The sequence below is a fragment of the Eschrichtius robustus genome, chromosome 21, assembly GCF_028021215.1.
Source record: "Eschrichtius robustus isolate mEscRob2 chromosome 21, mEscRob2.pri, whole genome shotgun sequence".
Classification (NCBI taxonomy): domain Eukaryota; kingdom Metazoa; phylum Chordata; class Mammalia; order Artiodactyla; family Eschrichtiidae; genus Eschrichtius; species Eschrichtius robustus.
The window spans coordinates 21,331,170-21,357,163 of NC_090844.1; the positions used below are offsets into that span (position 1 = coordinate 21,331,170).

The 25,994-nt window shown below is 38.8% G+C and overlaps 1 protein-coding gene across 18 annotated transcripts in view; it reads left to right on the forward strand.

The window, feature by feature from the left end:
* Positions 1–25,994, forward strand: part of DLC1 (DLC1 Rho GTPase activating protein) — a 416,411-nt gene that overhangs the window by 108,220 nt on the left and 282,197 nt on the right. The window contains exon 5 of one of the 18 annotated variants that reach the window (XM_068532246.1): positions 13–1,445. The exons of the other annotated variants lie outside the window; for them this stretch is intronic. Within the exon in view, the coding sequence (XP_068388347.1) occupies positions 13–90 (78 nt within the window). The 3' untranslated portion in view covers positions 91–1,445. Of the gene's footprint in view, positions 1–12; positions 1,446–25,994 lie in introns of those variants that run through there. 18 annotated transcript variants of the gene reach the window in all.

Here is a 25,994-nt window from a genome sequence, read left to right on the forward strand (position 1 = left end):
CTGCCAATGCAGGGGACACGGGTTCAAGCCCTGGTCCGGGAAGATCCCACATGCCACAGAGCAACTAAGCCCGTATGCCACAACTACTGAGCCTGTGCTGTAGATCCCGCGAGCCACAGCTACTGAGCCCACGTGCCACAGTTACTGAACCCCGCGCACTTAGAGCCCATGCTTCGCAACAAGAGAAGCCTCTGCAATGAGAAGCCTGAGCACTGCAATGAAGAGTAGCCCCTGCTCGCCACAACTAGAGAAAGCCTGCACACAGCAACAAAGACCCAATGCAAACAAAAATAAAATAAATAAACAAATGTATTAAAAAAAAAGTAAGTAGAAAGGAAGGTGAATTCCCTTTTTTAAAGGTATTTATGCTTAAATTAGCTTTTTAAAGCACCTTCTATTGTCCCTAAGAGTGTTCTTTTCACTCTAACATTTATTCTGTGTTCATCTTTTACTTTAGAATAATTACTGTTGGTATCCACTATTTCTCCCTTGAAACGTACATATTTTAGAGTGTAGTCACTTTGTAATTTGTAACCATTGCTACAACTCTGTGTGCAGTTCCTTAGTCTTTTTTCAATGTTCCCGTGCTTATAAATGTGGTCAATATATTTCCATTGAGCAATGTACATATTTTTATGGTAACCATCTTCAGTAAAGTTTTAGAATGAGAAACATAAAACCATCAGTTTTCCTAGGACTTTAATCCCTTAGAGTACTTTATAATGGGTCCTTTTTCAAATTGTTCATGTTTTGCCGTATCAGTTAACCAAACTATTCACCCCACAGGCAAAATTAAGAAATACTTAAAATCAATTGTTGAACAGAAACATATTTTTTCATGCACTGCAAATCAAATATTAACTGAAAAGTTGCCAACTTGGAATAAAATCAGAAGTGAAGATGTATCCAGCTGTTCAGGTGTGACCTGGGCACATGATCACAACTTTGTAGTGATGCCACAAATCACTAGTCAGTGAGTGATGAGAATCATTATGCAATTGACTTGGCCTTGAAACACAATATTCCACTTCAAGACACCCAAAACCTATTTAACACATCTTGATCAATACTGCAGGTGGGGTTAGACAACTGGAAATCCACCTCTGTTCAGCTACTGAACTATAATTTAGTCAAATTCTCTAACTGGCCATGAGAAGTACCCAGAGGGGAAGAAAACACTCTGCTATCAAAGGCAACTGACTTTTAGGAAATTTCTCAAAGAAAATGACCAATTAAAAAAGTAGCTTGGGAGACTGGGATTGACATATATACACTATTGATACTATGTATAAAATAGATAACTAATGAGAACCTACTGTATAGCACAGGGAACTCTACTCAGTGCTCTGTGGTGACCTAAGTGGGAATGAAATCCAAAACAGGGGATATGTGTATACGTATAGCTGATTCACTTTGCTGTACAGTAGAAACTAACACAACATTGTAAAACAACTGTACTCCAATAAAAATTTTAAAAAAAAGTTAGCTTGAAAAACAGGCTTTTGTGTTGGCGGAAGGGCTGCTTTAATGTGAGCATGTGTGTGTTTTATTTTTTGCTGGTTTTGGTGTTATTATTATTTTCAGTATTCCCTTTTTACTAAAGTTAGAAAGTAAGTCTTGAGCCATGGATCAATTTTATGTTTTTAGTTTTTCCTGGGTTAAAATATTAGAATGAAGAATTTTACCTATTTTATGAGATATTAAACAGACACTTTTCCCCTCAATTTGGAGCTTAGGGAATAATGGCAGCCTGGCTACTTCGTGAAAAGAAAGAAAACTCTAGTATCCTACAGAGCTGTTCTTTTCACTATGAACTAAACTTTCAATTTTAATATTAAGTAGAAACATTAAATTCAAAGAACACCTGCTTCTAACATCCACCTAAAATGAACCAACCTCTGCTCCATAGTGTCACATTTTTACAGAATGCTTTACTTTCATCTCAGAATTATTTAATGTTACATTTGATTTGCTGCTATGAATCTATTTATAATGGTGACTGACTACCACAAATATTTGGCTTTCCTTTTGTGTGTAAGGTTTTTGGATTTCTAAGTGCCAATTTTTCAATAAGATTTCTACTTTTATATTTATTATTAGAAGGGGACCAATGAGTAATCTTCAGATTTTTCATAAATACTGTGTATATATCATGCTGAAAATGGAGCATTAAAGTAGATTTCTGAAATGTATTTGACACAAAAAAATTTAAAAGTTAAAAGGTAGGAGATCCACTACCAAAAAACACATTAGTAAAAACAAGGTCTGGTGCTGAATGCCAAAAATCTCATCAATTTCTTTCTTAAATTCTTGGTTTTGTTCCTTTGAGGCAGTCTCATAATGCCTTTCACACTACACACTTCTGCAAACAACGCATGTGTAGTCATAATCATTTTTTATACAGTGCTTTCATTCACTGCAGAACAATATTCTGACATCCCTCTAACCAGGGCATTCAGTTGCTTGAGTTGTTCCTGCATTAATTAATATAGGGTTGTTACATGAAAGATTTTAAAGCTGGGCACTAAAACCCCACAAGTTTTGTTGTGGTTGTTGTTTTTCTTGAAGATACTGATTAGTGTAGGTGGTCATTAAATTAGTATTAATCATACATTTGTGAAGAAAGAGACCAAGGCTGAGATAAGAAAAACAACATATTTTATTTGTAAAATAAGTACTGGAGGAACAGAGAGGGTGTTCTGCTGTGTATACTAACATCAGCTTCATAGAGGAGACAACCCCACTAGTTGCCATGTGATAGAATTCTAACGACCGGAATGAGAACCTCAATCATTTGGGCATTTGGGAACCCCAGCTAGATAGTTTTGAGTGTATCCTAAACTATCTAAAGGAATGTTGGAAGATACTAGCATTCATATCAGAATGTATTGAATGTTGGAATTACAAAATAACCCTCCTTTGAAGATGTTAAAAATAGCAGAAATTATTAACCTTCATTATTGTAATTGCTACAAGGTGAAAAAAGACAAATATATCTTATTCCAGCTCAAGGTGGCAACAATAGGTCTAATTCCACAGACCGAATACACCCCTAATCTTTTCATCATTACCACCAAAATATTGATGAGATAAATGAGGGTGGAGACAGCAGCTCATGGAGGGGGTGGGAGCTGAGGGCAGGCTGAATGCCAGAGACTGCCGACTCCTCCCAAGAATGGTTCAGAGTAAATCCTGCCTAAATGCTGCTGGAGTGTGACCGAAATAAAGCTTCAGGAGTATGTCCTGACTGCAAGTTCATGATCGTTTCTAGATGACTTTAAAAAAGAAAGTACTCCAATGCCACAGTCAACCTGATATTTTAGCCTCTTTTACCAACAATTTCAAAAATTGCATGGTCAGTGTAACCTATTGTTGAAGAAAAAAAAAAATCTCTCAATGTGACTCTGAAACACAACTGTTTATGCTATAGTCAACTTAGTGAGACACTTACATACAGTCTATTATCTTTCTCCCCTCTGGCATAATAGAAGCAAACAATAATTTTTGGGTCTGACATTCACTTGTTAATAGTATTGTCCTCCCTAAAAAGCATAAATGTTTTGAAGTGGAGGTAAAAAGGAGGGTGATGACATTGTGTATGAATTTTGACATTACGTTATTTTTAATGAATGCTGTTAACGTTTAAGTCATTTAAAAACAGGATCTTATTTTTTTCCTTTTTTCACCCAATGAGATATGGTCTAATCTGCTATGAAACTATAAAATGTTTTTGGCATTAGTCCCAATTATACAGCATATTAAGGAAGTTAAGGCTGATCCAAGAAAGAAGAGAAAAACCATCAGAGGTTCCTCATAATTACTTTCAATGTAAACCAAGTTTTATATCTAAATGCAATCACATATCTCATACATGTGATCATTAAGCTAAAGTCATTATGCTTGTGACATATTAAATGGTAGGCACTAAAATTGAAAAATAGCATGTAGATTCAGGAGTCCAAATCACATCACTGTCAAGTATCATTTAAAACGCAATTCATATGCAGAATTTTAGTAGGTCCCTATTTTGTTTTACCAGGATATTATTCTGTATTTTTGCTTAAGTGATTATCAGATTTTTTTTAACAAAGCTAGTGATTTTCTCTAATGCTACTCACTATTTAACACAAAATAAAGGGATAAAACATTGTCTTTTTTACAAATGGGAACTGCAAATACTCCTTTTTACTGAACTCTTGGGGGAAAAGTATTAGGTAACATATAAAATTGACTAGAATTTAAAGAGTATTTCATAATGTCACATATGATAAGTAAAGAAAATAGCATAGTAAAAGGAAAAATGACACACATAGAATTCTTAAAGTTTAGTCTGAAACATCAAAAAATTTGAATTAGTACAATTTACCACTTTGCAAACAAAAATGTAATGGTCTTAGAACAATGCCTTTGATTGTAATGCTTCTGAATGTGGCAATTTAATTTTGACATAGCCAAGCAATAACATTAAAGTATGTGGATTTTTAAAGAAGTATTTATTCACTAAGATCCTCATTGTTTATGAGAAAGAAAAATAAGCCAAATCTTATAGCTTTTTTAAGGAAAAGTGAGCCACCAGAGAGCTGGGGAAAAAATGTTTTTGAAAAGGAAATCATTCTGTGATTATTATAATGAGATATTTCTTAGAATTCTGATTCTAAAGTGTAGAGGATTCCATTCACATATTCTGAATTTTGAAATAATAAATATGTAATTCATTAACCTTGGGCTTTGAAAAAGAGAAACGTTTTTCATAACCATTTGCTTTTCTATTTAAAATTATTCAAAATTCTCTCATTTCTTGTGTTTGAAGATACTGATATCTGTTTCCAATCTATTTACATGTTAATTCATGATAGTCTTGTTTGGGATGGATTATTTGATCTCCACAATAACCTCCTCACTTAAGACTTTTCACTCAGAATCTAGGAGTTTCATTGTGCCAAGAATAAGTACAACTTGCATCCAGATATACTGATCCTTAATACTAAAGTCTGAGCACATGGTGTTTAAGTAATTTTTTGAGTTGGATAAATTGTTTTTCTATTTTGTTTATTTCATTTATAATAACCTGGCTAATTAGACATCTGGAGCAGAACTCCTACAACCAAAAGAATGATGGGGAAAATGGAACATACAAATGAGAGGACAGTAAGAATTGAATAGATTCCATTAGGGCAAGAAACAGTAAAAAAAAAAAAAAAAAAAAAAATCTCTGCAACCTACGATTTGGTCATATGAATAGTACTTTTGTATGTTATCATCATTACAATGAGGAAAGTTTAGTTTTTCCATGTGCTGATGTTACTTCTCGAATCCAGCTCATATTTTCATCCAAGAGAAATAACAACTTCCAGTTATTTCTGGGCAATGTAAAATGGCAAGCCAATGGCATGCCACATCACAGCAACCAAGAATATAATTCATAGCATTGAGCAATAATAATAACCCGTAAGCCATTTTCACAGAGCTCTCTTCATCTCAAACAGAGTTGTCCCCAAGTTCTAATTATATATTTGGTGTTTCCATTCTTTTTCTGATTCCCTACTTTGATTCTTTGATTGATAATTAATGCTGCCCCTGGCATTTGGTGGCCTCTACCCTCACTTCTTAAAGACAGTTACAGTCAGTTGAAATGCTTAACTGGGGATTCCATGTGAATATTCAGTAGCCGTTGTACAAAGTTTATACAGAGGGCTTTTGTGACTATAGTTTTGAGCTGTCTACCACATACCAGATTTCTAAATGAAAAAGTAAAATCAGCAACCAAGCATTTGAGTATTCTGAATATCACACATCTAAACAGTTGGTGTCGTAACAAAAATATGAAGAGTGTCATTTACTCTTTATCTTCACTCTTTATCTTTTTCAAGGCACAGTCACTTGAAAAATATCAATATTCTTGATATTCTGCTTATTTAATGAGAATTTTATATGCTAGTTTCTTTTTTTTGAATGAATGAATGGTTCATATTCCTTAGATTATTGTTGCCACTCTCACTTTTTAGTGATTCTCTGTTCTTTCCACTGTGACAACTTGGTGTAATCCAGGCAACTTCTGAATTAGTAAACTGCTTCAAAGGAAAATCAATTGACACTCATGAAAAACAGTTGTTTCCTTTTTACTGTAGATTGCTTTATCCATTTTATTTTGTTGTTGTTCTGCTGATTCATGTTGAAGGCCCTACCTTTGTATAAATACTATAGTAATTTACTGAATGGGAATTTACCACATTAGTCATTCTGTGAAATGCAGAGAATCATACAAATAGGCAATAATAACAATAAATCAGTGCTGTTCAGACTGTGCACTCTGGGCACCCCCAGAACTGCCTTCCTCTCCCTGCCCCAGCCAGACTTATTTACTTTTATCCCTTTTATATATTGGCCTTCTGAATAAAATCCTCTTTGATCAATCCATAGCATTAATTCTGTTTAAATCCCAAACTAAACGAATTATACGGGTGAGAAAAACATGGGAGAATTTTTTCTTGGGTCCAGATAGCCTCTGATTTCCAAGAGCATCCTGGCGAAGTTGCCTCCAGAACTTCTCTGTTGCTAGGGCAACAACCTCCGGGTGCCAATAAGAAACAAAAAAAGTGGGAGAGAGAGCAGACTCTGGATCGGAGCAACTCGACTTAGCCTGGGTCTGGAATTCTGCTGAAGCAGATTATTAAATTCTATATTGCAGACACTGAGCTGTAGATAGATAGTTTTACATTATTTTTTACTGTCTGTTGGGGAGTAAAGTCAGAATTTTATATAACTTTTAATAGATAAAAACATTTAGAATTCAGAACTAGTAGAATTTCCACTTAAATGTATTTCCTAAGCAAATATTAACTAAGTATTAAATTTTACAGTTTGAATTTCGTGAATATATCAAAATCGTGCAATTATTTCCCTACTTATAGCACATCTGTAGTTTTTTTCTGTATTAAATACAATATTATATAACACTATGATGATAGTTCTACAAATATTTTTATCTGAATTTCTAATATCCTCTTATGTAGTTACATAGACTAAAAAGGACTTGCATATTTGTTAAAGAGCAATTTTTTGTTCCTAATAATACTGAACTTTTAAAATATTTATTAGAACACCTTAATTTAATCAGAATGTAAAGAAAACTATTACTAGCCATGTGTAATATATCTAAGTGATGTATTCATGTCCTTATGAAATTATTCTACATTTTATTAAACAAAAGCCTTTCTAATTAATAATGTAGCTGAACTCTAGTACTATTAATGTTGTGAACATTAATGTTATAAAACTCAATTCTTTTTTTTTCCCAAAAAACTATAAGAACTCACTATGGCTATGTGTAAGCCGCTGTGCTGGACACTGGGATAGAATTTAAGAAAAAACAGAGGGGGGAAGTGACATGATTGGAATCTTTGGAATCAGACCCGGGACCAGGAATTGCCCGGAGAAGCTCTATTGGTGAATGTTCTTGGGAGACAGACATGCGTAGAAGTGAGGAAGGCAGAACTGGTCAGAGAGCAGAGTTGGCTGAGCTGCAATGCAGTAACAGTTGCAGCCTCGCCTAACTCTCTGCAGCTCTCTGGAGCTTGGGTGGCCCTTCAGAGTTGTCCCAAATTGAGACAGGGAGGCTGGATCTCTGTATCCCTGCACTCTTAGGCTGCCCCTAGAAAGTGATGTAGTCTTGAATGAGGCAGTTCCTTGCTGTCAAGGGCATCTCCCAAAGAGGGAAACAGATGTAGCCATTGGCAGCCACTATTCCCAGGAGCAGGGGAATCGGCCCTGGAGGGGGAATCTGGGAGTAGCTCTGCGGTCTCCACCACACATGTCATGGCCTTCACCTTCATGGGGAGCACTCTGTGATGTAAGCAAACACGTGGTTATGAAAAGATGTAATAAGTACCAAATTAAAGTTATACCGAATCTAAGGATTAAATGTTTAAGAAATGTATTAGTTCTGTTAGAGAAGATGGGAACCCTTAGGTAAGACTTCCCAGAGGAAATGACAATGGAATGTGGTCTTTAATAATAACTAGGAGTTTCCCAGGTGAGGAAAGGGGAAAAGGAATAGAGTGTAAAAAACATCAGAAAACGAACAAAAAGCAGTCTGCTCACGGCTTATTGGTAATTGAGTAAAGAATGGGGTACATAACTATACCTGGCAGAAAACGTATCTAGAATAGCCTTTGGGCAAGTTTGTCGATAACTTTCAATACCCCGTCTAAAAAAATCTACTTTAAGGGAAATGCGAGGATGGCTTTTAAATAAGAAAACAAAATGATTTGATTTATATTTTAAAGAACTAGAACTCCACAAATGCAGGAAAAAATGGAATCAGAGTGTAGGGGGTCTAGGAGACATCGAAAGGAGCTAGGAAGAGCAGATAAACTTTTGTGACAATGATTTAGGCCAGGGAGAGTGATGACCTGAAGGGAACAGCAATAAGGAACAGGGAAGATACACTATTGGAGGTAGAACTGATAGGGTTTGAAAACTGAGCTTTTGCAAAAAAGACGAGAGAAAGGAAGGATTAAGTGTGGATTCAAAATCTGTGTCTTGAAAAAGTAAGACAATGATAGGGTCGTTGACTAAGATAAGGAATAAAGAAGCAGAAGTAGGTATGAGGAGAAAAAGCAGTGTTTTTTCTTTAAATCAACCTTATTAAGATAAAATTTACATACAATAAAATGTACCCATTTTAAGTATACATGCTTCCAGGATGTTTTTGATAATAATGGAAAGAAGGAAAGACAGAGGCTAGCAGAGGAAGTTTTATTGAGGGAAGATTTATCATCTTTTCTTGCATTGTTTAATTTTTTTAGGAATGTAGTCTTGTTAAACATGTACCACCTAATGGAAGAAATCACAAAACAAATTAATTTTTCCACAGCAAACACCCATGGCAGCTACTTTTCTCCCTCCCTGCTTAGACAAAAACTTAGGGACTCTCATGGCTCTTTCCAGATATCGTTAAGTAACACAATCATTTTTAAATTCCAAAATATGGAATTTTTGGAATACTGCTGTCTTGAATCAGAAATGAAAAAGTTCTGTCCCTATAATAATCAACATTTCAATCTTCCTTTCCTGTAAGGCTCTCCCCTCTCTTCTAGTTTTGTTCTGCTAAGGCAGGTGTCTGCTTGCAGCCAGGGAAGATTGGGGGTGGAGGGTTAGCTTCCTTTTCCATTCTAGCTCACCACGTACATCAGTTGCTAGCAGCTATGTCAGGGAGGTGAAAGGGAGAGGAGCACAGAGAAATCCTCACTGGAAGAGCATGAGTGCTCTGTGGGTCTAGGAGATATTCAAGGATCTCTCACCTGCTGTATCAGTTATCTTTTGCTGTGTAAAAAATCATGTTTAAACTTTGTGGCTTGAAACATAATTTATTACTTCTCATGGTTTTTAGTAAGTTCGGAATTTGAGAGAAACTCTGGTTTAACTTAAGGTCTTTTATAAGGTTGCAGACAGGTGCCTGCTGGGATGCTGTCATGTAATAGCTTTACAGGGGCTTCAAGATCCACTTGTAAATTGACTTATGTGACTGGCAGATGAGTGCTAGAAAATTGGTTCTTCTCTATGTGGGTCTCTCAGTGGGGCTACTTGAGTGTCCTCATTACATGGCACCTGGCTTCCCCCAGAGTGAGTAAAAGAAACCAAGGAGGTCAAACTGGCATGCTTGCCGTATTCTATTGGTCACACAGACCAGCTCTGGTTCATTGTGAAAAGGGACTAAACAAATGCATGCTTACAAAAGTGAAAATTATTGAGGGCCATTTTGAAAACTGGGTACCACAATTTGTCATGTCTCTCCCACATGCAAAGACATTCACCTCCTCCAGAGGCCCCCTTAAGACTCATCTCATGACATCTTTGCAAAGTCTGAGGTCTTGTCGTATAAATCAGATCCAGGTTCAGATGAGACTCTTCAGGTACAGTTCGTCAAGTACAGCCCCTCAAGTATAGTTCCTCTTGACCTGAAGACCTGTGAACACACCCAACATACAATGGTATGACAGACACAGCATAACCACTATAAACTTCCCCATTCAAAAAAAGGGAAAATGTGAGGCACTTAGAAGTCACTTGTCTATAGAAAGTCTAAAAAACAGCAGGGCATATGCTTGAAGGTTCTTGGCTGGGAATCATTTCTACTACTACGTGGTTTCTGGTTCAGCCTTCTGAGATGCCCTTAGTTCTGCCTTTTGATTCGTTCCTTTTCCTTATGAAATGACCACTGTTTTTACAGCTGAGCAGTTTTCATCTTGGTTTCTGCCTGTAGAGGGTTGGGAGGTTCATGGCCTTCTATTGCTTTTGCACTGTCTCTGAATCTTTTGATCCAAGATGGAGATGTTTCTACTAGTGCAATCTCTTTAAAACTTTGTACATTTCCTGTTTGTCTTATCAGGGCTCACTCCATTAGATAAAAGCCACACTTACAAATCTCTTCAAGATAAACCTTTCTCTACCTTAGAGCCCCCTATTGAGGCTTCTGAGAGTCAACGCCCTGGTGATTCTTAAAAACTCTATTATTTAATGTAAAGGATCTGTGACATATACCCCAGAAACCCTTGGAGAGCTTTTTGTCTGAACAGTTCTCTGAAGTATTAGCTTAGCTATATCTGAGGACTTTACCTTTAGACCATACTGTCTTGGCTGTAACCTGGATTTGATCTTACCCAGAAACCACTTAATTTTAGCAACATTTATTGTCTGGAGAGACTGGGAAGAAACAGAGACTGGGAAGAAACTTGTCCCTCCCCTTTTGCACTTTAGTATAATAAGAAGTCAGGCAGCACCTTTAACCCAACTTGGAAATCTCCTTAGCTAGATTACTAAGTACCTGAGGTACATTTTCTACTTTCCACATTACTACACAACAGTACTGCTAAACTTTCTGCCACTAGATGAAAAAGATCCCTTTTCTCCTAATGACATTTTCCTTGCTTTTCTTTAAACTATAACTGAAAGCTTCCTCAAAGGCCATCCAGCTTATGCTTATGCAACAGTATCTTTGACGTCCTTTAGTCTTTCAATATCACTCCCCTCATGGTCCATCTAGCATTCACCTGCCACCCGAACCCAAAGCCACACCCACATTTTGTCAGTTTTTAGGTTTTTTTGTTCTAGGAGCACCCCATTCCTAGTGTCGAAATCTGGATTGGTTATCCATTGCTGCATAACAAATCAACCCTGATTTAGTGGCTTAAAACCACAGTGATCATCTGTCGTGTCTCATGGTTTCCATGGACCGGGAATGCAGGAGTAGCCTGTTCACGCAGTTCTATCTAGTACTGTAGGGCCTCTCATGAGGTTGCAGTCATGTGTTGGCTGAGGATGGAAGATCCCCCTCCAGAATGGCTTACTCACATAGCTGGCAAATTGCTTTTTCTTTGCATGAGTCTCTCCATGAGACAGCCTTAGTGTCCTCACACCATAGCAGCTGGCTTCTCCCAGAGTGAGCAACCTAAAAGACCAAGTCAGAAGCTCCAATGCCTTTTATGAACTAGTTTTGAGAGTCCCACACCATAATGTCTGTTATATTCTATTGGTCGTACAATACTGATCAGCGTGGGAGGGGACTAACCAGTGCACGTGGACCAGGAGAAAACGATCATTGGGAGCCATCCTGGACATTAGCTACCGTATCTCTAATTCTCTTAATGTAACTCTCTTTTCTATTTTTGCAGGTCCCTTATTTTTCCTGCAGCCCCTAGGAATGTGAGGACATTTTTAGCTTCTCCCTGCTGAGGCCAGTTTACACCTCTAGTCAGCCCTCTGAGCAGGTCCTTAAATGATGCCATGGGGTACATCTGAGACCCGTAAGAAATACTAACACTGCCTTTTCCCTGAGCAATCTAGGAATTCACCTGATACTAGGACAGCCACTTTTCCTTTGGCTCATCCCCAGCTAGGCAGCCCAATCAGGTCTTGTCAGGCTCCCGTGGACCCCATGCTGTAGCGACACATATCCTCTCCATGTCTGAAGGATCCCACTGAAGTCCCTCTAACCAGCCTTGAAATTAGAGCAGGCTCCCTACTCACCTTTCCTTATAGGGAAAGATTTGGGAGAGAACTCATAGCACCCCCAAATCTCTCTCCAAAATCACTTTATCCCAAATATCTTCTGATTCCTGATGCTATTAGATTCTTCGGGGGAAATTGAGAGTTCTCTAATGCAGTGGTTCCCAACCTTTTTGGCACCAGGGACTGGTTTCGTGGAAGACAATTTTTCAGCGGACCCGGGGTGGGGTGGTGGTGGTGGGGGGGATGGTTCAGGCGGTAATACGAGTGATGGGGGGGATGGGAAGCGGCAGATGCAGCTTCGCTCGCTAGCCCACCGCTCACCTCCTGCTCTGTGGCCCTGGGGTTGGGGACCCCTGCTCTAATGCTTTCTCCTCCAAATACTTTTTGCAAGATGTACTTTTTTTTCTGTCTCACAACTCACTTTGATATCGAACCTGTCACCTTAGAGTTTAAATCACAACTTCAATTTTAACATCCTATCACAGGGATCTGTGTCCTGAGCTGTGATTATGACTGCTAGGGAACACATTTCCTCTCTGCTGCTGTCAGAGATAAGAACACTGAGCAAGATGAAACCACAAATTCAAGGTTATGGTCGTACTTTTTTGTCAGTCACTGAAACTGTATTCAGACAGGACTAAAGATAGGTACACACAACCCAAAATTGAATGAGTACCACTCTTCAGTTCCTTGACAGGCCCAGCTAAAGGCAGAGCTTATATCCCCCAAAGGAGGGGAAAATATTTAAAAATGGGTTTTCTTTAAAAACATTAAGTCAGAACACAGGCTGATCAGGTGACATGTTAAAATATTACAAAATAGTTTGTATGTTGACTAACAATTGAGCTGTAGATTAACAAATTTGAACACAATAAAAAAAAACTGATGATGACAGAGGTTTAAAATGAATAATTGTATTCTTGCAGGGAGAATAAAAAGTGTTTAGCAGTTTGCCTAGACTTTCACTTTTTTCTGCTTTGGGGTCTACATGACATAATTTTTTGTCTATTATGGGGCTTGATTTCTTCTTCCGCTCTAAGAAGTACTGAAGAAACATCCTTCCCATAAGAGTCCATTTCTTGGGAACTGTGTTGGGAAAGAGGTCCAATGCAATGATCAGGGATGGACCCTGCCTGGCCAGGAGTACTGGACGTTCAGTTTGGGGCTGAGCTCTAGAAGCTTCAGTAGCTTCTTGGGATAAAGAAGGATGGGTTTCAGCAATAAGTACACCTGTTGGGTCTCAAATGGTCAGATCAAGCATGGATGGAGGGAATTAGGTCAGGCTGATTCAGGGGAGTAAAGGAATATATTCTGACTAGGGAGATGCCTGGGCAGCAGGAATAGGCCCCAAGGATACCTGCTTATATTCAGACTCAAGCTGATAGACTATTTTTTAAGCTTTTTGAAGTAATAGGATACTAAATGTAATTTTTTCTTACAAAATGCCTGAAAACTTTCATTAAAATATTGCCATCAAACCAGAAAATAATTATGTGGCAAAAACTATACGATGCCATTTAAAAGCAGCAGGCACAAAATTTAAATCGTTTCAATGTCTTTCATTAGTTACATCATGTATTTATTATTTTTTTTTTACAATTATGCTAGCCTATTTCTGAGTTACATAGAATAAACAACATTACTCATTTAACTGGCTTGAAGAATATTGTCATAGTGGATTGTCCATAATTCCATTTGCTGTATAAATTGCAAGGGACATTACAAGGACATGAGCTGTATGCTTCCCTGTGCATCTTTTCAATTCAATTCGTTAGTAAGTTACACACATAAGGGAAGTTCTGTTACTCTTTCAGGCTGATGTAGGGCTTTTTTTTTCTTTTAAATATTTGTAAATAAATAAATTTACACCTAGATATATGGATAGATAGGTAAGTCTCCATGGAAGAATGTTTTCATGTTTTTTAAATTGTGTTTCTATATAATGCATTTACAGCATACAAGAACATTCCTTCAACCCAAACAGATATTTTGGAGAAAAATTCTAACACATTTAATATCTTTCTGGAACATAAGTTTGAGTTCCATATGTATTATTTTAAGATATTATTTTTACTCCAAGAGAAGTAAAAATACACTACTAACTAAAAATTCTATCTAGAGGGACTTCCCTGGTGGTGCAGTGGTTACAAATCCGCCTGCCAATGCTAGGGGACACGGATTCGAGCCCTGGTCCGGGAAGATCCCACATGCCGCGGAGCAACTAAGCCCGCGCGCCACAACTACTGAGCCTGTGCTCTAGAGCCCACAAGTCACAACTACTGAGCCCATGTGCCGTGTGCCACAACTACTGAAGCCCGTGCTCCTAGAGCCCATGCTCTGCACAAGAAAAGCCACCACAATGAGAAGCCTGCGCACCACAACGAAGATCCAATGCAGCCAAAAATAAATAAATAAAATAAATAAATTCATTTAAAAAATTCTATCTAGAGATAATTATTGTATCTTTCAAAGGACTTTCTTCTTTGATGAGAAAATAGTACAGGTAGGCTCTTACAATTACTCGTTATTTTTCTTAGAATGAGGAAATCTTAGACCTTGAAAAGAATAATGTACAAAAAAAATTAACCCTAATTAAAATAGTGTCATCATTAAGACCTTGAACAATAAAAAGCATGGTAATTGCTCTATCTTGCTTTTTGTTTTCATGTTTGCTTTGTTTTGGTTCTCTTTTTTTCTTTCAGAATGCTGCCATCTCCTGGTCAAATTACATATCGCTTCATAAACAAAATAAGAGATCCACACTATGAGGCAATTTAGGTTATATAAATTCACCTTTTATCATTAGGAGTCACCTATTTAAGAATTGTGCCTCCAATGTTCCAAAACCAGAGAACTTTAGGTGACTTTTCAGGAACTTTAAGAAGTTAAATTCACAGAGAATATTTGAGGACTTTCAATGCTATCCAAAAATGTATATTGCACAGAAAATGCCAATGGAAGTACAGGTAAGGCAAAGTATCTCTAGGGCAGCAGTCCCCAACCTTTTTGGCCCCAGGGACGGGTTTCGTGGCAGACCGTTTTTCCATGGAATGGGGGGGGCGGTGGTGGGGTGGGGGGGATGTGGTTCAGGCGGTAATGTGAACGATGGGTAACAATGGGAGCGGCAGATGCAGCTTCGCTAGCTCACCCGCCACTCACCTCCTGCTGCGCAGCCCAGTTCCTAACAGGCCGCAGACCGGTACCGGTCCACGGCCCAGGGGTTGGGGGCCCTGCTCTAGGGGATATTTGGCTTTGCTGTATTTCTGTAAGAATCTATGGCTTAGCATGGTTAGGGAATTTTGACGTATATTTGCCATTTCCTCTCTACAAACTTTTAATTTTCAAACTGGTTCCCCTTGAAAGAATCTTTTTATGGTATTTTATGAACACCCTTAATGGCCTTCTTACAACAAAGAGGATTCTTGTGGCAGACATCTGTCTTCTTGTCATAGAGTTGTTCATATTTATAACTTCTTTTAGAATGATTCATTAAATGATACATAATTTAAAGGGCTAGATTTGGTAAATGTGATTACTTCTTATTTCCACTAGTTTTTATTCCTTTTCATTGATTCCTTGAACAAAAGGTGGAGTTCTTACCATGTGCCGATCTCTATGGTAGGCACTGAAAATTGAAGGAGAAATAAGATGCCGTCCCTGGACTTAAAAGCATGCAATTTCGTAGATTCTTTTTAGCCAAGTCCTAAAAATCTCGTTCTACCACACTGTCCTTAACTTATCCACCAAAAACATCTTCATCCACCAAAACCAAAAGCTAGTAAATCACAGTGCAAGAGTTTGGAACCACTAAAAGGCTCATTAGCTACTGCTTTTTGTCACTGATGGTTTCTACCAGATTTTCTTTTTTTTTTCTTCCGTGATATTTACAATCTGCTGACACACATAATCCATGCTGAATAGCCATGAAATCAGCCACGGTCATCAATATTTAACAGGTGGAGAATACTGACACAGACCCACTGATTTGAGTCACTTGACAAGAACTAGGATTAATATTGGCTAAAAAGGGCAGTCTTGTCTTACTTCCGTCATGCGGAAGACTTTTGTAGGTAAAAGCAGGCAGTTACTTTGTCAGAGTTTTGGAATGATATCATGAGACAGAATCCTCAAGAAAGATGAAAAGTGTACTGACAACTCTAAATTTCCACTCTCCCTGTGCTAGTTATGAATCCATGAAACAAAGCACTCCTCCCCTCTCCCACACACCTACCTGCCTTATTTCTTAACATTTCTAACTCTACTATCCCCAAATCACACTTTCTGTTCTAACTATATTGTCTCTCCTATATTCATAAATTGCCTGATGAGTAGGGTGGTCGTGGGCGGGGAGAAGGGAAAGGAAGGGGTGCTGGGCTTCAGATCAGGGCATGACCAGAGGGTCATCCTGTGCCCTCTCAGTGCCAGGTCCCAGGGAGGGCTGCCCCGTTAAGGGGGACTTAGAGGCAGGAGGAACCCACATCCTTCCTAATCCTCCCAGCCACACTGGCAGCACCCCACTGTTCTCTGCCTTATTAAAAGAAAGCAGGGAACTGATCACATGCGTTGTTGAATGGAGTTTACTGGGTGGTGTGAAAATCCTCCCCATATTCTCTATAAGAGAAGGTAGGAGCCACTGCACAGGCAGTCAGTGTAATAGTTCACGGGAACAGTTAGTTCCTCACAGTCAGACCATCTCTTCATTCAGAAGACAGAACTAAGACTACATGGGGACATCTTTCTTCTTTTGGATACTTTTTCTTGGAGCAGTAACTAGAATACAATTTAAACTTTTTCAGATTTCATGCTGGTGAAAAAATCAGGAGAAAATTAGAAAATCTGCAAGCCACTCTAACAAGAATCCTAGATATCAATATTTCCTGATATTTTTAAGTTGACAATATACATATAACACATAATATATATTATAATAATATATAATATATAAAATATTATATATGTATAATCTCCAGGGTTTTTTTAACCCGAGTTTAATAAATGATTCATAGTTACATGTACATTATGCTCTTCTTTGAATTAGAATGGTAGCTAAGCTTTGAAGTATATAAATGATTTTTTAAATTTTAATCATGTGCCAAAAAAAATAGCTGTTGAAATTTCCAATTTAAATTTCACTGCAAAGTAAAGGAGCTGTTACAGTGGAGGGTTACTGGACTGAATGTCAATATTATGACATAGTATGAGTGTGTTTCATGTTTGGTAATTGCAATCATTGTTGCTTTTGTTGTGGTCATCCATGTACAATGCTTGGTGTCAGTCTATTTTATTTTTTTAAACATCTTTATTGGAGTATAATTGCTTTACAGTGGTGTGTCACTTTCTGCTGTATAACAAAGTGAATCAGCTATATGTATACATATATCCCCATATCTCCTCCCTCTTGCATCTCCCTCCCTCCCACCCTCCCTATCCCACCCCTCTAGGTGGTCACAAAGCACCAAGCTGATCTCCCTGTGCTATGCGGCTGCTTCCCACTAGCTATCTGTTTTACATTTGGTAGTGTATATATGTCAGTGCCATTCTCTCACTTCGTCCCAGCTTACCCTTCCCCCTCCCCATGTCCTCAGGTCCATTCTCTACGTCTGCATCTTTATTTCTGTCCTTCCCCTAGGTTCTTCAGAACCTTTTTATTTTTTTTTTAGATTCCATATATATGTGTTAGCATATGGTATTTGTTTTTCTCTTTCTTACTTCACTCTATATGACAGACTCTAGGTCCATCCACCTCACTACAGATAACTCAATTTCGTTTCCTTTTATGGCTGAGTAATATTCCACTGTATATATGTGCCACATCTTCTTTATCCATTCATCCGTCAATGGATGCTTAGGTTGCTTCCATATCCTAGCTATTGTAAATAGTGCTGCAATGAACATTGTGGTACATGACTCTTTGAATTATGGTTTTCTCAGGGTACATGCCCAGTAGTGGGATTGCTGGGTCATATGGTAGTTCTATTTTTAGTTTTTTTAAGGAACCTCCTTACTGTTCTCCATAGTGGCTGTATCAATTTACATTCCCACCAACAGTGCAAGAGGGTTCCCTTTTCTCCACACCCTCTCCAGCATTTATTGTTTGTAGATTTTTTGATGATGGCCATTCTGACTGGTGTGAGGTGATACCTCGTTGTAGTTTTGATTTGCATTTCTCTAATGATTAGTGATGTTGAGCATCCTTTCATGTGTTTGTTGGCAATCTGTGTATCTTCTTTGGAGAAATGTCTATTTAGGATTGATTCCTGTTTTAAGAGGCAAATTTTTAAATATTAAAAATCACAACTTAAAAGAAGATATAGTTCTTTCATTTATAGCATTTCTACACAAACCTCTTGAGCAGATAATGTCACGTTAGGTATGTATAATTTGTCCTTCTTTAATGCTTTTTCTATTTTTTTGAATTCTTTTGGAAAATTATTAGATTTAGGTTAAAATTCAATAAAGCACTCCAAACCTGGAAATTATAGTAAATATTTTCATGAATCAGAGCAATACAGATTTATATATGTTCTGTAATGATAATTTATACTATTATATTATAATAATTATGGTAATTATACAATTTCTTTTTGTATGAATGTACATTTACACATTTTACCTTTTTTATTATTTATAATAAGCTAGTTTTAAAATATCTTTATTTTAATTAAATAATTTAACTAGCCCCTTCAAAATGTTATTCATGAAGATTCAGTGATTTATGTAAGTAAATTTCTTAGCAGAGTGCTCGATGCATAGTAAGCCCTCTACCAATGATAGCTGTTATTATACTTCAGTTTATACAACAGATGTGCTCTTTAAAAGGAGTACATAAAATTATTTTGGCAAATTTACAACTATTTTAAATAGCATGTTTGCATTTTGCTTAAATTCTATGGAAGATTTTTCTGTGAGTTGAATCAGATTCTGGTATTTTCTGTACTAGGGTGAATTAAGGAGACTCACATGTGTGATTTAGAAAGGGAACAACTAAGCAAACCACCAGTCCATAAAGGACATGCCTGTCCTACATGTCCTAGCATAAGATGAGGAGCACTTTATAGCGTCAAGTTCCCAGAAAGATTGGGATATTCCACTACAGGGAAAAGTGAAAGAGGAAGGAGCCCTTTCATCATCGGGGAAACCCCACTGCGCACTTTTGTATTCAGAATGACACTAATGAATGTGGTCATTATCTGGGAAGCTGAGGATGATGGAAAAGATTAATAATTCAGTCACCCCTCTCTGCATCCATCTTAATAATTGCCGTTTGGGTTTCAGTTATAGCCATCTTTGCTGCTGTCTGTAGCTATGCTTCTTCGTTGCTGTTCTCTGAGCCAAACCATGGTGGCTGCTGGTATTGGGGGCATCCCAACCATCTTACCTCATTGGGAATATTCTAAAGTATATATATTATAAATTTGAAATGCATATATTCCTGGAAAATTTGTTTATCTGGCTTTTTAATGGCTTAACACATAGGCTTCTTTCTATACGAGCAAAAATCTTGTGCTGAACAGAATATTAAGAGTTCTGTGTCTTTTAGAATGAAGCATATTGTGTACCTCTGTTACTTGCCTGTTTCTATCAATGGTGTGTTCCTTTGTGCTTGAGAAGATGAGGAAATACTTTACCCTTAGGTCAAAATATGACAGAAAGTTCACGAACCGTGTTTATCTCATATTTGTAATAATTCAGATACCAGCAAGTAAGCATCCATTTTATCAATGATGAATACAAACACTTAAAAAAGGGATTTCTGTGTTAGCGCCTGTGTTGGCACCTCTGAAGAAATGATGTTCTTGTCACACCATCATAGAAGAATTTGTTTGGACATTTTCTTGGAATGGTAGTGAGCTGACTACGAATCTTAGAACAATACTGCTGTTTGTGTACAAGATGGTTGTAACAAGCTACCCATGTAAACAATGGCTTATATTGATTGCAGTTCTCTCTATAAATGTTTAGTCTTTATTAGCAATTATTAAGGAAAGCATGAGTTTGAACCTTTGACTTGGAATTTTCTGGGGCTTTTAAAATAATGGATGATACAGGTCAATTCCCTTTAGCCCCACTTTTTTTCAGACATTTAGTATCCTATTTCCCATTATCAAAATCACACATGCACACATTTTAGAAAGAAGTAATAAATGGAATGTAAATAGTAAGGAGCTATAACTATTTCCCAATAAGCACAATCTCAAATCGCAGGTCAAATGAATCATCTCTCAGTCTATCTTAATGCATCTGTTACCTGCCTCCGTCACTCCCCAATGAATGTTTACAAGAGGATTTGGCTCTTGAGAATGAATCATTATAGAACCATAGCTTTTATTTGATCTGTTTATGATGTATTTGCTCAGTAGTGAAGATGCTTTTAAATACCAAATTTACCTTTTGGTTATTTACAGTTTATTTCCTTATTCAGTAATCATTTATTGAGTGCCTACTACGTGCCAAGCATGTGCTAGATACTAAGATAAAACAGACTTCATCAAGGAGCTCACAGTTAAATAGGGAAACACACTAATAAACAACCAATTCTAACTTAGGGGCGGGATACCTAAACTAGCTTTGAGGGAATCAGGGAAAAACAATACGTAGTGAGTGCTCAAAAGTATTTCTTAAGTATTTAAGGACTGATGGAGCTACCCTGGTGGAGGTGTCAAGAGCCAAGGGAAGAACTTTTCAGGCAAAATGGTCAGTGGGAACAATGGCATGGAGGTGAGAAAGCAGGTGATTTGGTCTGGCCTCAGGGCAGGGCTTTGAGCTCAGAGTGGAAGCTGCAGAGGACGGTTACAGTCAGATCCAAAAGTGTCTCCTACAGCATAACAAAGATGAGGGGGCTCCATCAGAGGACACTGGGAGGAAGGGTTGCGCTGGAGACCATATGTGCATTTTGGAAAAAATCTCTTTTGCATGGGGATAGAACACATTGGAATAATTCTAGGAAGGGATTTTATTTTAAAGGCTTTTACGGTGATCCGGGCACACAAAAAATAACTGAAACATGAATGAGGTCATAGGAATGTGGAGGAGGAGGCATGGGTGGAGCCAAGATATATTGAAGAATTGTAATCCATATAGTAAAGTAATGTATCAGATGTAAGGAGTAAAGAGGGAGGAAGCAACACCTCTTAATGACTGAGCAACTAGAAAGACGATGATACCCAAGCAGGGAATGTTTCGACACCCATTTCTCCTTTTGAAAACCACCCTTAATTTTCATTTGAGGATCCTTCTGCAACATCCAGTTCATATGGTATGGCAAGGCTACCCCCAAGAGTACAGCATGTAACCCAGACCAGAGTCACTAAACATCCTGCAATTCTCCTGGCCCGAGGTGTGGGTGAGTGTGTGTGTCTGTGTTGCTGGTGGCTGAGTGAGGGGGGCTGGGCTCCACCTATCCTAAGCCAATCCCATTAGAGGTTGAATATCATGAATTTTGTGGGACCTACTAGAAAAGAGGCTCTCTCCTTTGCACTGGATTTAGAGTCACAAGAAGATGAGGCTAGGGCTGCTGTAGCCATCTTGCCACCCCTGAAGGAGAAACTAAGAAGGTAGCCAATATAGGGAAGGAGGGCTGAGTGAGGGGGCAAGAACAGGCAGGTTTTGTTGACATTGAGCCCTGTTCTCAGCCACACCTGAAGCCAGCCCTGCAACTGGACTTCTCAATTATGCATATCAATGTGCTTAAGTCATTTGCAGCAGAAGGAGTCCAATACAAATGCCTATTTTGTATACAAAATCCTATTGAATACAAGTGCCTCCTATTGAATACAAAGGAGTCCTATTGAATACAAATGCCAGTTCCTGGGAAGGAATTTGAATATACATGTCTGGAGCTCCAAGAAGGAGAGATCTGCCATAGAATGTTATCTGTAGATAGATGATTTTAAAGGTGAGATAATCACCCAAGTGATGTGAGAAAGGACTGAGAGAAAACCATGGGAAACACCAACATTAGGTCAATCAGTCACTCAACAAACATTTATTGAGCACATGGCAAACTCTACATCAGTGAACAAAAGTGACAAAAATAATAATTATTATAAGTCCCTTCCCTTTTTGAGCTGATAGTACACAGGAGGAAAAAAAGCAACAAAAAGGTAAAGTATATTAATATGTTTAATAATGATATGTTCTCAGGAAAAGGAGAGATAGGCAGAATGGGTGAGATGTGGGCTTCTGGTGATCAGGGTGGGCCTCACTAAGAAGTTAACATTGTTTTTTTGAGTAAAGATTGGAAGGAAGTGAGAAAGCAGACCATACAGGTTCCTGAGGAAGAGCATCTCAGGTGGGGGACCGGCAAGGGCTGAAGGTTGTAGGCAGGAGGGCACCAGGTATGCTGAGAAACTAGCAAGTGAGTCAGTGAGCTAGTGCTGAGTGAGCAGGGAGAGGAACCAGGGCATCGGAAGCCTCGTGGGCCGTAGTGAGGACTTAGGCTTTTTTTTTTTTTTTTTTTTTTAATTTTGGAATTAATTTTATTTTTTTTTTATTTTTTTATTTTTTTAAACATCTTTATTGAAGTATAATTGCCTTACAATAGTGTGTTAGCTTCTGCTTTATAACAAAGTGAATCAGTTATACATATACAATATGTTCCCATTTCTCTTCCCTCTTGCATCTCCCTCCCTCCGACCCTCCCCATCCCACCCCTCTAGGTGGTCACAAAGCACCGAGCTGATCTCCCTGTGCTATGCGGCTGCTTCCCACTAGTTATCTATTTTACATTTGGTAGTGTATATATGTCCATGACACTCTCTTACCCTGTCACATCTCACCCCACCCCCTCCCCATATCCTCAAGTCCATTCTCTAGTAGGTCTGTGTCTTTATTCCCGTCTTGCCACTAGGTTCTTCAGGACTTAGGCTTTGATTCTGAACGAGATGGGAAGCCTGGAGAAGGTTCTGAGTAGAGATGTCACATGATCCGACTTGGGCTTAAAATGGACCACTCTGGCTGCTGTGCTGAGAATAGCCTGTTCGCACAAGGGAGGAATCAGGGAGGCCGGTTAGAAGGCAAGTGTAACAGTCCAGGTAGGAGACGGAGCTGGGCCACGGTAGTAGCAGTGGTGGTGGCAAAGATGTTCATATTCCAGATATATGTTCAAGGGGGAGAAAACATACTCTGATGGATTGAATGTCATCTGTAAGAGAAAGAAAGAAGTCAAGGATGTCTTCAGAGTTTCTGCCTGAGCTACTGGAAGAATCAGAGAAGACCCCAGAAGAAAGTGAATTGGAGCATCCAAAAAGTTATCAGAGAGCATTGTCGCAGAACACAAAAGAACATTGTTTTGAGAAGGAGGGCATGGTGAATGATTTTAGATGCCTAAGAAAAACCAAGCAAATAAAATAAAGAGTAAAAATTGCCTATTTGATTTATAACAACAACAAAAAAAGGAGGTCTTTGATGATTTTGGTGAGAAAAATCACCTTTTTTTTTTTTTTGCCAAAGTCAATGATAACAAACTTACTAGACTATGAAAGAAGATGTGTCTACAGATTGAATAGAAGGAATGAACCTATTTGAAGCTCAACCAAATGCAACAAATCTACTCTATGCACAGCAGGCTGGGAAATGGGGAGAAGTTGAAGACGTGATGCCCGCTCTCCAGGTGTTTAGGGGCCACAGGCTACATATATGAGTATGAACACGCCGTCATACACAGTAAGCATTGTTGGAGAAGGGCCGAGCAGGAAGAGCATTGCTAACATCAGTACCACTTCCCTTTGCTCAGAAAAAAACTTCTGTTTGTTCTAGAAACTCTGAACCATTTACATTCAACCCTCACCTGCCCTCTGCAAGGGCTGTTTAGCCTGAAAGCTCAGAACATATGTGTTCTGGAGGTGAATCCAGACCACCTAGATTCACCTCCCAGGAATCAACTCAGTACACACATAAGAATGGCTAACATGGAAGGTGCTCCCCCCGCTGATAAAACATTAATATTTTGTAGTAATTTTTTTCCATGTCAGGAAGAACTGCCTTGCGTTTTCAGTTGGGTAGGGTCCCTCTGTATCAACCTCAGGTCTTTCGTGACTTCCCTGCAGCAAATAAGAACTTGACCTTATTATTGTGTTGCTGCACGAAGGGTAAAGCCAACGCTTCAATCAGCCAGAGATGCCCTGACCTTGAAGGAGAAGGGGCCAGGGCTCTGTGGAAAGAAAGACAGGAGGTGGAGAAGGGAAGGAAGAAAAGAACACCACGTGAACTTGGGTTTGGTGTCATGGAAAATATACTTCCCGAGGAGACAGACGACGTGGTGTTTAAGGCCCTTTATCACTGTAGGACATTCATCTCTCAGCTCTGAAGTGGGGATCAGAACCTTATCTGTTTGAAAACTCCCTATCACTTATTCCAACAAAACAGCTCGGATTTTCTTTTCCACTCTGAGTTAGACATTACTGGAAAAAAAAAAAAAATCAGCTGTTTGGAACACAGTGGTCACTTGAGGCCAGGGTCAAAGATTTGGTCCTTGACTGGACTGATCAGCTTATGCACAGAAAACTGTCCAAAAGCCACATTCAAATCCCACAACATGATTGATAATCGGAGCCAGAAGACAGAGTATGCTTATTTCTGTAAAACTGCTCTCTCAATTGAAAACCTCCCCAAAGCTCCTGTCCTAATTATATCATGTCATCCTCATTTGCCAATTTAACTCAAAAGAATCTCTCGAAACTCATTTCTATCGTGCCTGCTTTGCACTCGTGCTGGCGGGTAGGCGAAGCACCAAATTCATCCTCAAACAGTCCAATTTGATGAAGGGAAGCACACAGAAGGGAAGAATAAACCATAGAATGTTTCACTTCTACAAACAATGTTAACTAAAGATTATGGAGAATCTGATTTTAGGATTTCAAAGGATACAGGAGAGATTCAGTGTGTTGGACTGAAAAGAAAACAAACTCTTCTCAAAAACAAATAAGCACTGTTTTGTTTTGTGCTCTAATAAAGAAACAATATTGTACAAAGAAACAATTCATGAGAAGCTCTCTGGTAGGTGGAGGCTGCTTTTTCCTTTCCTTCCATCATGCCCCCTAATGAGGATTGAGCGGTGTGGGCTAACATGTAAGCAGCTCCCAAAAACAGGATGCTGAATGTATTACAGGATCTTTAAGGACAGCGTAAGAGCACTGCCAGCAACTCTCCGTGTCACACGTCCCAGCAGGTCAAGGTCTGGACTGGATGGACTGAGTAAGGAATATTCCATATCCTGAGTCATACACATTGCAGGTTGCCCTTCCACATGTAAAAGTCTGATCAGATCTAACCTTGCTGGAGACAGGACTGCACATGGTTGCAGATGTGAAGGGGAGAGAGGCACAGCAGGCAGGACGAGTGACCAGGACTAAATTGATACCCAACATTTTAAAAAGTGAGGGGGCTTCCCTGGTGACGCAGTGGTTAAGAATCCGCCTTCCAATGCAGGGGACACAGGTTGGATCCCTGGTCCGGGAAGATCCCACATGCCGTGGAGCAACTAAGCCCATGCGCCACAACTACTGAGCCTGCACTCTAAAGCCCGTGAGCCACAACTACTGAGCCCATCTGCCACAACTACTGAAGCCCACACATCTAGAGCCCATGCTCTGCAACAAGAGAAGCCACCGCATTGAGAAGCCCGTGCACCGCAACGAAGAGTAGCCCCCACTCTCCACAACTAGAGAAAGCCCGCGTGCAGCAACGAAGACCCAATGCAGCCAAAAATAAAATAAATTAAATAAAATAAATAAATTTATTAAAAAAATAAAAAAGAGTGAGGGCTTTTAAACAGACAGAGAACAAGGCAGAAGTGCAGAGTCAAAAGGAAAGCACACTGAATTGTATCCCACCCCATCCTGGTTTTCAGCATTACAAAAGTACAGTAACAGAGAAAGGAAAAGTGGCAAAGGTCATGGTTGGGAGAATGAGCAGCAGGAATGGGGGTTGGAGAGAAAGTATTCCGGTGCATGCAAGAAGGGAAGGAAGGAAGTGATGCAGGGCAG